Source organism: Octopus bimaculoides, chromosome 10, assembly GCF_046866305.1.
Source record: "Octopus bimaculoides isolate indiv1 chromosome 10, ASM4686630v1, whole genome shotgun sequence".
Lineage (NCBI taxonomy): Eukaryota > Metazoa > Mollusca > Cephalopoda > Octopoda > Octopodidae > Octopus > Octopus bimaculoides.
The window spans coordinates 56,756,996-56,772,200 of NC_142937.1; the positions used below are offsets into that span (position 1 = coordinate 56,756,996).

General features: G+C 35.2%; 1 protein-coding gene across 1 annotated transcript in view; it reads left to right on the forward strand.

Moving 5' to 3' along the window:
- LOC106883067 (nuclear pore complex protein Nup133) overlaps positions 1 to 15,205 on the forward strand; it is a 49,512-nt gene that overhangs the window by 25,663 nt on the left and 8,644 nt on the right. Inside the window, exons 18-25 of the mRNA XM_089358246.1 lie at positions 4 to 207; positions 1,890 to 2,023; positions 4,225 to 4,264; positions 6,311 to 6,423; positions 7,415 to 7,474; positions 9,434 to 9,500; positions 10,903 to 10,964; positions 12,627 to 12,683. Coding sequence (XP_089214372.1) covers positions 4 to 207; positions 1,890 to 2,023; positions 4,225 to 4,264; positions 6,311 to 6,423; positions 7,415 to 7,474; positions 9,434 to 9,500; positions 10,903 to 10,964; positions 12,627 to 12,683 — 737 coding nt within the window. The remainder of the gene's footprint in view (positions 1 to 3; positions 208 to 1,889; positions 2,024 to 4,224; positions 4,265 to 6,310; positions 6,424 to 7,414; positions 7,475 to 9,433; positions 9,501 to 10,902; positions 10,965 to 12,626; positions 12,684 to 15,205) is intronic.

Below are 15,205 nucleotides of genomic sequence, written 5' to 3' on the forward strand. Positions count from 1 at the left end.
TGACTATGGAACAAGGTATTGTTAATGCTCAAGACCATCATTATCAGACCACTCTTTTTAATCAGTTGACTGATTTGGCAGATATTCTTCTTGATGGTTATACTTCTCAACTAACATCTCTAGAAAAGTATGACAAGACAAGCTCGCGTTATACTCAACTATGTAAAATGTATGAAGAAGACCGAGCTCTTCTTACATCTATGCTTAGTAAGTATTTTTAGTTTTTTTATATTAGCCTCTTACCATTGCTCCCACCATCATCATTAATATAAATATTACTGCTTCAATTAAGGCGATGAGATGGTAGAATCATTAGCATGCCAGGCAAAATGTTTAGCAGCATTTCATCTATCCTTATGTTCTGAGTTCAAATTCTTCTGACACCGACTTTGCCTTTCCCCTAAGGGGTTGATAAAACAAGTACCAGTTGAGTGCTGGAGTCAATGTAATCGACTTATCCCCTCCCCCAAAATTGCTGGCCTTGTTCCAAAATTTGAAATCAATATTTGAAATCAAAAGGCGCAAGAGTGGCTATGTGGTAAGTAGCTTGCTTACCAACCAAATAGTTCCGGGTTCAGTCCCACTGCATGGTACCTTGGGCAAGTGTCTTCTACTATAGTCTCGGGCCGACCAAAGCCTTGTGAGTGGATTTGGTAGACGGAAACTGAAAGAAGCCCATCGTATATATGTATATATGTATATGTTTGTGTGTCTGTGTTTGTCCCCCTCCACCGTCGCTTGACAACCGATGCTGGTGTGTTTACATCCCTGTAACTTAGCAGTTCGGCAAAAGAGACCGATAGAATAAGTACTAGGCTTCCAAAGAATAAGTCCTGGGGTTGATTTGCTCGACTAAAGGCGGTGCTCCAGCACGGCCGTAGTCAAATGACTGAAACAAGTAAAAGAGAGTATTACTGTTTCCATTAATATGGTAAGTATTGAGTTGGTTGTTGTTTAGTCCCAGATTGGCTTTCATTGAATGTGATCAAATGCTTTCCAGTTCCGACCGCCCTGTTATTTTCTTGAATTTCTTTTCTTTAGGAATATAATACCTATAAAGTACATTGACAATTTTTTTTTTTTAGGGCAGTAGGGTATAATTTGAGGGAAGTTTGGTTCTATTTCAAGTAGGTTTAAGACTGAATAGCTGTTCTATTATTGGCAGAAATGCCTGTACTTTAAATTATTTGAGTTGTAGTTCATTTCATGTTGGAGATTGACTCTAGTGCCCATCACTCCTGGATGGTCAATAAAATAACTATCAAGAAACATTCTCTCTTTAAGTGACACCATTCCTCTTTAAAAATTAGCTTAGTGACTATATTTTACTAAAGTAGTTGGTACTGTTAGCCATTGTTAAGAATTGGAATTAGAAATAAAACAGGGTATCTAAAAACAGTTCTAAGAGCTCCCAACTAAACATGTAAATGACAATTTCTCTGTGGAGAACTGATATCATCATCATCATCCTCATCATCCAGTGTTTCAAATCCGGGTTTTGTCCCTATTAACGGGGGTGGCTGGGTCTACCTCAGTGCCATAGCAACTGAGGTGGGCAGGTGCAGCCCACCTCAACCTTTGGACTGGCTGGTGTCCATTCTTCGTTGCTGTCATGAGGCTTTTCTTTTTCATCAGCTGCATCACTTTTATGATAATGATAATGTCTTTCCATGCTTACATAGTTTGGACAGATTTAGAAAACTAGTTCCCTTTGCCTGCTGTCTTCAGTTGTTTGACAAATCTCAACCCCTCCCCACCTCTGTCTTTCTCTCTCAATATTCTCACTTAACAAAACTCATCTGCTTCATTGCTTATTTCAGAATTAAAAAAAAATTATTTTATTTTATTTTTTTTTGGTAATTTCATATCTCTCCTGTTCCACATTTTAGTGAATCACCAAGAATATGCAAAAGCTGCATCTCTGGCTGAAAAATATTATGACTTCAATACTTTGGCTAAAGTCTGCGACATTACAGATGATACTGAAAGACTTGAAAAATATTGTACGCTTTTTGTACATAAAGTAGGTTCCTTTTTTTCTTCTTTCTTAATTTTATGCTATTTTTACCATACTCTCATGGATGGGACAATAACTATTATAAATATTAACATTTGAATATTATTGGAGTAAAGTTATTTGACAGGGTGTGTAGCTTGGGGATCAGAGATTCTTCTCAGGTGAGGCCACTTCTCCACCTTAGAAGGTCATGGCTTTGGTACTGCAGACATGAGATTCTTTCCTGCAACATTCAACATTCTAATCACTAGGCAGACTCTTCAGGCTGAGCTACCTGGCAGGAGATCTACAGGTAGACCAAGAATGAAATGATTGGATAATATACATAATCTCAGTTGGTCACACTTGAGAATCCATCCAGAAAGCCTAATGACAGTTGCTTCTGACAGAATCCTATGGAAGAAGGGCCTGAAGACTATACTGCCATGTTGGACTGCTTTGCAGCTGGATGTCTTGCTTACTGATAATCACTTGAAGATATTTATCAGGTATCTGTTATACTAGTCTGCTGTATTGCACTTGCTCTTACATGCTTAGATGCACATGCTATTGCTGTAATCGTCATTAGACATAGCTTCTCTTTTTCTATACATCTTCCCATCTGTCCCAATCCTTTGTCATCACTTCCATTGGATCTAACTTTCTAAGGTGTCATAAATGAGTCTGTTGTTACTCTTCAATTTGCTTGGTACTCAATTATAACTCAGTACTGTGAGTTATAATTGTAAAATTTGTGTTGATTCAGACTTAACCCTTTGGTATGTAACCTTTTAGCATTTAAACTGGTCATATCTGGCCCAAATATTCTACCTGTTTTATGTTCAAACTGGCCTGATCTGACCTCTCACACCTGCCTTGCAAGGTCATCATAAAATAAACAGTCACATCACAGAAATCTCAAAGCTATGAGATAATGCATGATTAATTCAAATCAATGTGAATGGATAAACATATTTGACAGAACAAGCTGAATGCTGAAACTATCCATACCTGGTGCAAATATTCTACCTGTTTTATGTTAAAACTGGCTAATTTTTGCCTGTCACACCTGCCCTACACTGGCATTCTAAAACTAAATAATCACATCATCAAAATCTTGAAACTACAACATAATGCATGGTGAATTCAAAAGAATGTGAATAAATAACCATTACGTTTGAAAGAGTAATCAATTACAGGATGTACTTTGTACAGGGGATTGTCGTTTGGGTTGTTTTTGCTGGGGGCATTAGCGGAATCAGTTAAATGTAAATACTGAGATATTTTTGAATACCTTGTTTTCGAAATTATACTTGAGATATATGGATTGCCGACTCCAGTAGTTCCACAGTCGAGGAAGCTGTTTAACACCAAACAATATTGATTGTGGAAAACGCTCTCATTTCCGCAGTATAAGTTGGCTGCCATAGTGGATCGTTTCTTCTGCGAATAGAAATTATACGTTGCACATATTTGTTTGTTTCCTCCGTAACATTTTCAAAAAAACTCCGGTAAAAATAAAAATAGTCCAATGGTTGAACATCAGGAGGTAAAGTGTGTTGTTCAGCAGTGTTTTCTGTGAAATCAGGAATAGTGATTGGTGTTGTAATCTTTGACCATGTTTACGATATCATTTTCATCACTTTCATTCTCAAAAGCTTCCTCGTGCGACAAATATTCACTAATATTGATATCAGATTCGTCTGAAGACAAAATACTCTTGTTTCATTTATATTTTCTATATCGTCAAGAGTAAAACCTTAAAAGTCAGAATCGCTATTTGCTGATGCCATTTCATTAAAAACTAAGGTACAGACATCTCTTAGGCAGGAAAGGCTTCATCTCGCATTATCTCAAAGCTACGAGAATTCAATAATGTGATTTGTTTATTTTTTTAGCAATTTCATGGAGCAGTCGGATACGGCCGGATTTGGCCGGTTTGAACACTAAAGGGTTAATACTAAAAAACATGCCATGGCAGATCTCCATTTTAATACTTTTTTTGTACTGGCTAAAAGGTGTTAGCCATTTAGTAAAAATGTGGAAAAATTTTTTGAATAAAATGAAAAGTTAAAATGATATTCATTTGCAGCGTTTTATTTGGGAGAAATTATCATTTTTTCATAAAGGTTTTTAAAAAAAAATTTATTTAAACATTTAGAATCTTGTTAGAACATCATTTATAGCTTAAACATTGTTGTTATTTATATATTCTTTTATTATTTCAGGGTTTCCGTGAAAGCATGTATAATTACTATTTAAATATGGGTAAGTTTATTGGCTTTGATTTACAACATCTAAAATATTTAATTACCTATCACTCTTAAATGCTTAAGCTTTGAGTGATAGAGTTGCCCTGATATTGTATTTTTTTATTATTTAAAAGAATATATATATATAAGTTACTCATGCATACACACACACACACACAAGAGTCTTCTGCACAATTTTTGTCTATCAATTTATTCTCACTTACTTTCATATCCCTCAATAGTATAAACCCAATTTAGTTGTTGGGAGGGCTGGAGTTGTCTTGTGAGAACCTGGTGACCTCACCACTGCTGGTGCCAGGAAAGAAAGCACCCAGTACACTCTGTGAAGTGGTTGCCATTAGGAAGGGCATCCAGCTGTAAAAACCATACCAAAGCAGACATTTAAGTTGGCAAAGCCCTCTCGCTTGGCCATTCCTCTTGAATCATCCAACCAAAGCCAGCATGGAAAAAAAGGATGTTGAATGATGATGATGATGAAGGCATGACCACTCCAAGGCAATGAAGCATCACTTAGTGAGATCAAACTCAGAAACATGTGAAGAGGGCTTTGTAACTATTCAGCCATATCTGTACCTACTTATGCGTACTTATTTTCAGCAAAAGAGGGACGAAAGGTTTAGGTTGATTCAAGCAAGATTTGAACTAATTAGATATAGAAACTGACATAACACAATATGTGTTTGTGTGTATATATATGTAAACTTACATAGGCACTGGCTTGGCTGTGTGGTAAGAAGTTTGTTTTCAAACCATGTTGTTCCGGGCTCAGTCCCACTGTGTGGCACTTTGGGCAAATGCAAATATCTTTTACTGCAGCTCTGAGCTGACCAAAGTCTTGTGAGTGGATTCAGTAGATGGAAACTGAAAAAGCCCATTAAATATATATGCACTGCCTTAAAGGGTTATGGTCGAAGAAATCAACGCCAGGTCTTATTCTTTGTAAGCCTAGTACTTATTCTATCGGTTTCTTTTGCCAAACTGCTAAGTTACAGGGACAAATACAAGAGCATTGGCTGTCAAGCGATGGTGGGGGGACAAACACAGATATACACATGTAAATATATATATATATATATATATATATATATATATATATAGCAGCCAAATTATTCTCAAAGTTCATCATACCATCTCAAAAACGAAATAACACAGGCTTCTTTCAGTTTCCATCTACCAAGTTCACTCACAAGGCTTTGGTCAGCCTGAGGCTATAGTAGAAGACACTTACCCAAGGTGCCACACAGTGGGACTGAACCTGGAACCATATGGTTGGGAAGCTAGCTTCTTAGCACATGTAAATATATTACCATTAAAACATGCACATGTGTTTCTATCAATTTGAGTAGTTACCGTATTCTCCTGTCAGCAGAATCTTCTTTTTTGTATTCTACATCTGATTCCTCTTCTATCCAGTTTTTTTCTCTTATCTTTTACTTGTTTCAATCATTTGACTGTGGCCATGCTGGGGCACCACCTTGAGGAATTTTTAGTTGAATGAATTAACCCCTGTACTGTTTTTCTTTTTAAGCTTGGTACTTATTTTATCAGTCTCTTTTACTGAACCTCTAAGTTACAGAGACATAAACACAACAGCACCGGTTATCAAGCAGTGGTGGACAAACACACACACAACAGGCTTCTTTCAGTTTCCATCTACTAAATCCACTTACAAGCCTTTGGTTGACCCAAAGCTATAGTAGAAGACATTTACCCAAGCAAGTGTCTTCTACTATAATTTTGGACTGTAGCACTGGTTATCAAGCAATGGTGGTGGGGATACACGCACACACACACACACACACACACACACACACACACACACACACACACACACACACACACAGAGAAGCCTCTTTCAGTTTCCATCTACTAAATCCACTCACAAGGCTTTGGTCAGTCCGAAGCTAAAGTAAAAGACAGTTTCCCAAGGTGCCACACAACTATTTTAAATATATTTGTTTGTTTAATGGTTTGAAAATAAGCAATGTAAATTCAATTTTTAAATGTGTGACTAATCATTTTTTACAAAATGTGTTTCCAGGTAAAAGAGGGAAGTTATTGACAATGCCTATGACTGTTGAACTAAGTCTTGTTTTGAGCAAATGTAAATCTATTAGCTGGCTTATGGATATAGAAACACAGGATTATTTTTCTGTAAGTTCAGTTGTTTTGTTTGCCTCTTGAAAAATTATGTATGATGCTTGTTATCCATTTTATCTCTCTCACCACATTGGCTAAAAGCCATTTGTACATTGTTTAACATACATATAGGCGCAAGTGTGGCTGTCTCGTGAGTAGTTTGCTTCCCAGCTACATGATTCTGGGTTCAATCTCACTTTGTGGCACCTTGGGCAAGTATCTTCTGCTGTAGCTTTGAACAGAGTGAATTTAGATTGGCAGAAACTGAAAGAAGCATGTCGTATGTGTGTGTGTGTGTTTGTGTATCATCATCATCATTTAATGTCTTTGTCCATGCTGGCATGGGTTGGATGGTTTGACCAGGGCTGGTAAGCTGAGGGGCTACACCAGACTCCAGTCTGATTTGGCATGGTTTCTACAACTAGATGCCCTTCTTAATGCCAACTACTCTGAGAGGGTAATGGGTACTTTTATGTGCCATAGATACTAGTTGCGGGACACCAGTATCTGACACGACACACACCCACACACACACAATAGATGGATTGTGGCTCACTCACTACAGCTGTTTCAGGCATGTTATTTTTATATTGAATAAAATTATTACATCATGTGACAAAGCTGTTTTCATCAGGTGAATATATGTATGAATTAAACATTTCAAAACATCTAAAATTTCAAAGCAAATGCCATTTTGTGACTCTCTGACCAAAATTCGGTCAGAGAATGTATGGTTTGAGCAATATTTTTACAACAAGAAACCTTTTCTCTCATATACTTTGTACATGGATACAATACACTTACAGTTTTGAGGTTTGAACACTCAAAGTTGCTAAGGGTGTTTTTTTTTTTTTACTTGTGTGTGTCATGTTTAGTTGGTTGCTCTCCAGTCATGTCTTCCTTCACATCTTTTATCACTAATATATCATTAAGACTCGGTTGTTTATGCAAATTCTTGTTTAATTCATTTTAACTCTGTTTAATTTCAAACATTACTTTATTACAGGCTTATGAAACTCTGATTAATCTGGCAATGGAAGAAAAGAAATTTGTTGCTCGCAAAAAGGTAAACCAATTTATTTTTCTAAGCTGATATTTTTTTTAATCATGATCATTGTTTAGTGTCCAGGTTCTGTTCTAGCATGGGTTGGATAGTTTGGTAGGATCTACAAGAAAGGGTGTGATTAATTTATGCTTGAAAGAGATAAAAATAGTGTTGACAAGGTGTCTGGTTTGTTTACGTCCCTGTAGAGGGTTTGGCAATAAGAGACTGATAGAATAAGTACCTGGCTTAAAAAATATGTATGGCGGTTGATTTGTTTGGTCAAAAAAAAAAAATCCCTTCGGGATAATAGCTCTGTATGGTTGCAGTCCAGTGACTGAAACAAGTAAAATATGTAAACATAATTCGCAATCCAATAATTATTTAGAATTAGCTGGGACATAGTAATACAATTTGTTTTAGAATAATACATCTATGTTAATGACTTTTTAAAAAAAATCTTTTATGACACTTTTGTTTCTAGTTTCATATAATTTTAAGATTTTGCATTACTTATTAAACACACTAAAAACATAACCGTCATTATATTTGCGCTATAGCTGCCATAATTTCGAAACATTAAGTAAATTGTTTACAGAAGTTTACCAATTTAATTTTTGTTAAATACTTAAGAACTGAGGGACAAATAATGTATTTTTGCTTTGTGTGTGTGTGTAGTATTAATAGAACATACACGTGTTTTGATAAATTCACTGATAGAATTACATAACTGCTTTTTGAAACAGTATATGATCTTGTCAGTTGACCTCATTGGTATATAGCATAGATAGATAAAATCCAAATTTTGTCTATGAACTTGACATGATATAATTCTTTACTATTTTTCTTGATTTATAAAACTCCTCTCTTCTGTTCAAGTGATTAACTATCTTCCTTTGTTTTTCTCACTCTCTTGCAATATAATACTTTCAGCATTTATAGTTGTGTATGTTGTCTGTGAAAGAAAATCCCTTTCAAAATCAGATTTATTCTATTGCTTTGACTGTAGCCAATTATTGAATTTCTCTGCTTATTCTTTTAGCACTGATTATGTCCCCTAATTAACAGAGCTAATATTTCCCAATCAGCTTATCATCATCAAAAGACTTTGCTCAAATAGGTTTTACGTAAAGGAGATTTGAAACAAAATTCTTTAAATTGGGCTGGTTTAAATGTATTTAAACATCAGCTACATTTCTCAGGAGGCACAACAGAATTTTGAATGAATAAATTTAATAAATATGACCTATTGTTGACTTCCTGTGGAATAAATCTTTGAAGCAAGAGAAATATGAGATCAGAAGTATTGTTGAATTTGTGAGCAAGTTGAAGATCATGCAATCTAAATCTCCTTATTCAGGAAATCTCCTTATTCCTTTTTCTTCATTGAGAATATTATTGATTCTTTTGATACTAACTTGATAATGGTGATGATGATGATGATATACATTGATTAAATACTGCTTCAATTGCAGATTAAAATTTTTATTCAGCTGGGCAGCTGTTTGCAATATCATTGAATATTTTATTCACTTTTTCCTTATCAGAGACAATAAAATTGCCCGTTCATGTGACTGGATGCAAGCATGTGACATTGAAATGGCTTAATAAAGGACAAGAATGCATCTGCTGCTTTCCCTGGCTGTTGCTGGGATGAATTTTTTGTCTCTATATGTTATTGTGTTATCTCAGGACAAATACAAAAGGGTGCTGAAAAGTTTCTGGCTTTAAGGGTATTGCAAAAGGCCTAGTTGGAGGACCAACATTTCACAGAGATTAGAAAAACTGAAGGATCACTGCAATAAGTGTGTTAGTCTGAGAGGGGACTAAATTGAATAAAATCATAACTAACTGATCCTCCTTTTTCTTTTATCCAAAACCAGGAACTTTTCAGCACCATTATTATTATTATCATCATCATCATCATCATCATTGTTGTTTATGAGAATGAATTTCTGATGTTTTTCTCTTCTGTTATTGTAGACACTACTATCCATGGCTAAACTTTGTCTTTTGTGTACTGATAATGCAGATCCTAATCTTATATCTGGTGTGTATTCTTGTTTGTTCATTTAGAACCTATTTGTAACATGAATTTAATTAAATTGTTTAATTTTTTGAAATACTAATTTGATAGAAATACTTCTATACAGAATTTGTGTATTCTATTTAGTTTGTTTTCTGGTTAAATAGGAATTTATTCTAGAAAACAAAATGTATTAAAAATGACAAAATGCATTACAAAAAAGAAGTTTTTTTAATCATAATTATTTCTTGAAATAGGCATCTTCACCATCATCATCTGATGTCTGTTTTCCATTCTGGTGAAGGCTGGACAGTTTTTACATGTCAAGCTAAGTAAAATCATGGTTGCCCTTGCATACAGGCATGTCCCCTGCATCCGTCTCCTGCTGAGCATTCTTAATCTTGTGGGCTCATGGGTGCTGATGCCATGTAAATGCACCCATGCCGGTGCTGCATAAAAGCATCCAGTACACTCTGTGAAGTAGTTGGCAGGAAGAGCATCCAGCCTTAGAAACCTTGCCAAAACAGGCATGGAACCTGGGCAGCTCTAGTCAAACTGTCCAACCCATGGCAGCATGGAAAATGGATGTTAAATGATAATGATGAATAACAGTAAAGCTTTTTTCTTTCTGGACAAAAGTTAACATTTGAAAACAAGTTGGTGATTCAGTTGATAGTCTCTCATTGGGAATGAGACAATTGGGTATGGCTGTTTGGATGCTGGTGATATGGCACAAGTGACTGGACATTGAACTGGTTTTGGCAACAATACATTTTGGTATTGGAAGCAAACACACATGCATATGCATGCACACACACATGCATGCATGTGTGCAAGGAAATGCACAGCTAGATAGAGAAAGACATTACAATTTGTTAAATGAAAACGATTGACATAAATGCTTTCCCCTCTCCTTATGCATAAAGAGAAAGACATGTTTACACATATAAGCAGAGAGAGAGGGGGGGGGGGGGAGAAAACAAGAGAAAGATGAAAATATCTGATGTCAAGTAAAACAGCATCGATTCAGCCTCACTCAATACATGGTACCAAAGCAACTGTGCCACAGCACTGAAGAAATTTGCATTAAGAGTTGACCCTGTTGGTACTTTTGCTGAAGAGATTACATTTTATACCCTATCATTAACACTATACACTGACTGACAACAATACACAATTTTTAATGGTCCACTTTATCTCGCTGTCAATTGATACCATGATGGCAATACAGATCAATACTTCAGACAGCAAAAAAGCTACTAAAGTCATCATTGTTTTCCTTTCTTATGTTTTTTAAAAGACTTTGCCAGTGTATGTAGGCAGACTCTTGTTAAAGAGCATGAGGTCTAACTATTTCATTCTAAAAATGTGAAAGATACTATTTAATATTCATGTTAATGTATTTATTTGATTAACTATATTGCAGAAATTAATGCTGAACAAGCTCTAATCACACATCAAGAACTGATTCCACAGGAAGTGTTTCAGGTAAATATGTTCTTGCTATCTTTTCTGCCAAGTCGACATAGTATGTAGTGTAAACATTCAAACATCGTCACTATCTTTCCAAATCCTACTGCATTTTTGGTCTTATTCTTACCAAGTCATCCTGATGTACAAGTCAACTATACCTTTTTTGTTGGATGTAAATTTTGGTCTGAAAAATTTAACAATGATTACTTAATGTTAGTGGCACTATTTTAATTTTGTGACTTGTATGAATGTGTGTATATATAGGTTATAGTTAGTGGTTGGAATAATTGTTGAAGGGATAAGAATATCTGTTTTTACTACCGGTATAATTTACCTATGTTAACCCTGGGCATACATATACAAACATGTTATGCGCATAGGATATAGGCAATGAACAAAGATAAACAAGAATTTATCAGGAATCAAATTTAAATTAAGCAGAAAATGGAGAAATCTTGATCAACAGCAATTGACTAACATTGATTATTATTTTTTAATACAAAACTTTATCCCATCTAACAGCCGTTTCTGCTTCCAATGTCCTACGGTGTTGCCATTGAAAATTCTGAGAATAATGTTCATCACATTTTGTAACACATCCAATCTGGACCATGGGGCTTCATCAGAGTGAAGTAAAATACATAAAAGAAAAGAAAAGAGGAAGAGCCTCGAGAATGAATGATGGCTTAGTATATTTAAATCATACCATTTTGCAGTGTAACGCTTCAGGACGTTGAGTAAATGACTAAACTAGAAATACTAATTGGTGGGTTAATCTTTCTTTAGGGGTAACAGGGATATGCTAATAGGTTTAGAAGAAGAAGTGATAGTGCCTTACCATCTAGAAGTAATCAAAATAGTTCTTAAGATTATGTGAATAATACTAATTAATATTTTATCCAAATAAAATGCCTATCAATTAATTAGATTTATTTACTTAAGGATATATTGTAAAGACCAACCACCTATTGTTTGTAGTGGGATTGACCAAAGTCCAGCTCTCAATATAATTAGTCAGTTGAATTTAAAAACAAAGGGCAGGCTATTAAAACCGTTATACGGATAGATGTAAATAAAAAAGTAATATATGTTATAAACGGTCCAAGGCCACTTATGACATTTTAAATAAAACAACCAAACATGTAAACAAGCACCATGTGAAGGAAAGAACATTGCCTGCAGTGTTGTTAAAACCAAAGAGGTCCCCATTGCAGGTTAAGGCGGTTGGTGGAGGGAAAGATTGGACAAAAGCTATAAAATAGGAGTGAGAAATTAGTAGATAAAGAAAAGAAGTTAATTATATACATTTATATGAAGAAAAAGAGATGGCAAAGGAATGAATGATTATCTTATGGACTTCATGAGCTTACAGCTGTTTCTGTTATAAGATGCAGTGGAATCATAGTTGATTGCCTGAATAACACCTTATAGCTTCATTGGACCTCAAATATGAACTTATTTGGGAAAGAATTACATTTGTGCCTATATGGGGAACATCATCAACATGTATATTGAGTTCTACATGTGGTTTATTTGTCTCACAATGCTTAAGCGATATATATATATATATATATATATACTTTGATTTTTTTTTTTAAAGTAATTATGTTTGTATTTGATATTAGATGATTTTTTTTGTTTTTGTTCTATCAATATTTTTTTTCTGTTCCATTCTAGAGTACTTGCATTGATCCTAACAATATGAGAGTTCTACTGCCTCATGAAATGATTCAGGTCAGTTCTGATTGAATTCTTTTACTTGTCTCTGCTAGCGCCTGTGACCATAATAGATCTATGGCTTAGTGGCTAGCTTGTCAGGCTCACAATCATGAAGTAGTGAGTTTGATTCTCAAACCGGACTGTGTGTTGTTTTCTTGGGCAAAACACTTTATTTCCTGTTGCTCCAGTTCACTCTGATATAGAAATGATTTGCAATGTTACTATTGCCAAGCTCTATTGGTGTTTGCCTTTCCCTTGGATAATGCCAGTGGTGTGGAAAGAGGAGGCTGGTATGCATGGACAAGTGCTGGCCTTCCATAAAACAACCTTGCCCGGACTTGTAACGTGGAGGGTAACTTTCTAGGTGCAATCTCATGGTCATTCATGACCAAAGGGGTCTTTACCCTTTACTTGTCTCTGTCAGAGCCTGTGACCATAATAGAGCATCACCATTAAAAAAGTGTTATGTAAGATAAGCAGAATTACACAGTTGGACTAAAAGTTTTGCACTCAGTTCATTAATGAAAATGAGTACAGTCAACTACAAGGTCATTAGGTTTTGATATGTAACCCTATTTACCTTGCACATAAACATGCATCATACTCTACACATTTCTAACACAAGTGGGGTGTTGAACACATATGCTTTTATACTACAAAATAAACACACACTGCAACTAGAAGGCTTAGAGAAAATCTTTACAAAATCGTGTTTTCTATAGAGCAACAATAATTCATTGCATTATATTTTAAAGCCTATAGTTGACACATGCATTTTAGAGTAAAATGCATAGTAAAATAGTTTTCTTCTTTCTCAAGAACGCCTTTTGAAAAACTATTCTGTATTCTTTATTACCAATAAAGTCGTCTTAAAATTGTCACTGTTGTTTGAACATCCCAGTAATCTCCCCTTGTATGGGTTAATTGGGAGGTTGTCTGTCATATGGTAATTCTTGCAGTGACCACCAAATCAGGGAGCAGGGGACCCTGTTGAAGATTTTCTCCAGGTTGACAGCAGCTTACTTTTGACAAAATATTTCTTCTGCATTTGCCTCACAAGAAAAAACATCAGAAGTACTTCTCCCTGGTACAAAATCAAATTGCATCTCATCTAGTTTTACTTTCACTAGAATTAGTTGAGCTATAAACTCTTTCTATATATTTCATAATCTGGTCCAGCAATTTGATGATTCTATAATTACTTCTCTCTAAGGAATCTCCTTTACCCTTACAACAGTTGGCTATGATGCTACTACACCAGTCATTGGGTATGATATCTTCCTGTACAACCTGATTAACTATACAGATGACTAGGCCTATTCCACTCCACTAGACATTTTAAGTATTTCAGCAGTAGTTCCTGGAAGACTAGGGGCTTTTTCTGTCTTCATGTTCTTAATAGCTTTATATATCATACTGCTGTCAACTAGAATATTGGCCCCTCAGATGGGTTCACTCTAGGAAGACTCTTTCTCCCATGCATTTTCTACATTTAGTTGTCTTTCATAGTAGCACTTTTGTACCTCTTTGTTTTCAGAATAACTAAGTGCAAATATATTGTACACACTTCTCTCTCTCTCACAACATCTCAATCTTCTTTGATGCACCGTCCTGTAATCTAGAACATCTCATGTCTCTGGTTCTCATGCCATAGAGCATCCAGTTTTCCATACATGCATGGTTGGACAGAATTTATTGGGGTAGATTTTTTTTATGCTTGGATGCTTTTTCTGTCACCAACTCTCATCTGTTTCCAAGGAAGGAAATATTTCCCCATGACCAGCTATATTTCCACAGAATATTGGAAATAAATCACACTGAGCTTTACAGTAGCACTCGTTTACAAATATCACACAAGATTTCAAGACAAGGAGATAGTAATACACACACACATTTAACAACAGATGGATAATATTTATTATTCACCTGACTCATAACCTGCTCCTTGCATAGATCTGAAATATATTATGGACCATATATTTAGTGCAGTGTGCTTTTCCTTCTTAGCCTCAAGGTGCATGATATACTAAGTTGGGTACAGTTAATTGTATACATAACCTGAATATCTTTCTGCCTGTACTTTGGTACCCACATATGTTTTCCTCTATTTTTGTTGTGTATGCATTTTTTCGACCCAACCTAGTGTCTTACAATTTAAGTGCCTGATTCTCTTGAATCCTGATCTCTTAGGTATAAATATATTTATAAATTTAATGCACACTACATGGATTTATATAATTCGGTGGAAATCATAAAAAAGCTCTTTTAGTGGACCAGGCTATAAACTACATAATAAAGCAATATGTAGGAATGTAATGTAGAGTCCTATGCAGTTGAAATCCACTAAATCCAATCTGTGACGATTATTTCAGGAGGTATGAGATGAATATATTTATTTCACCAATTGGTATTCATAGAATGATGGGCATATTGCAGCCAACATCATGCAAAAATAATTTATTTTAGTGTCTAATAAATTATTTTACATGTCTGCACTAGTGTGTATGCTATAAATTACATAGTACTATCATATATTT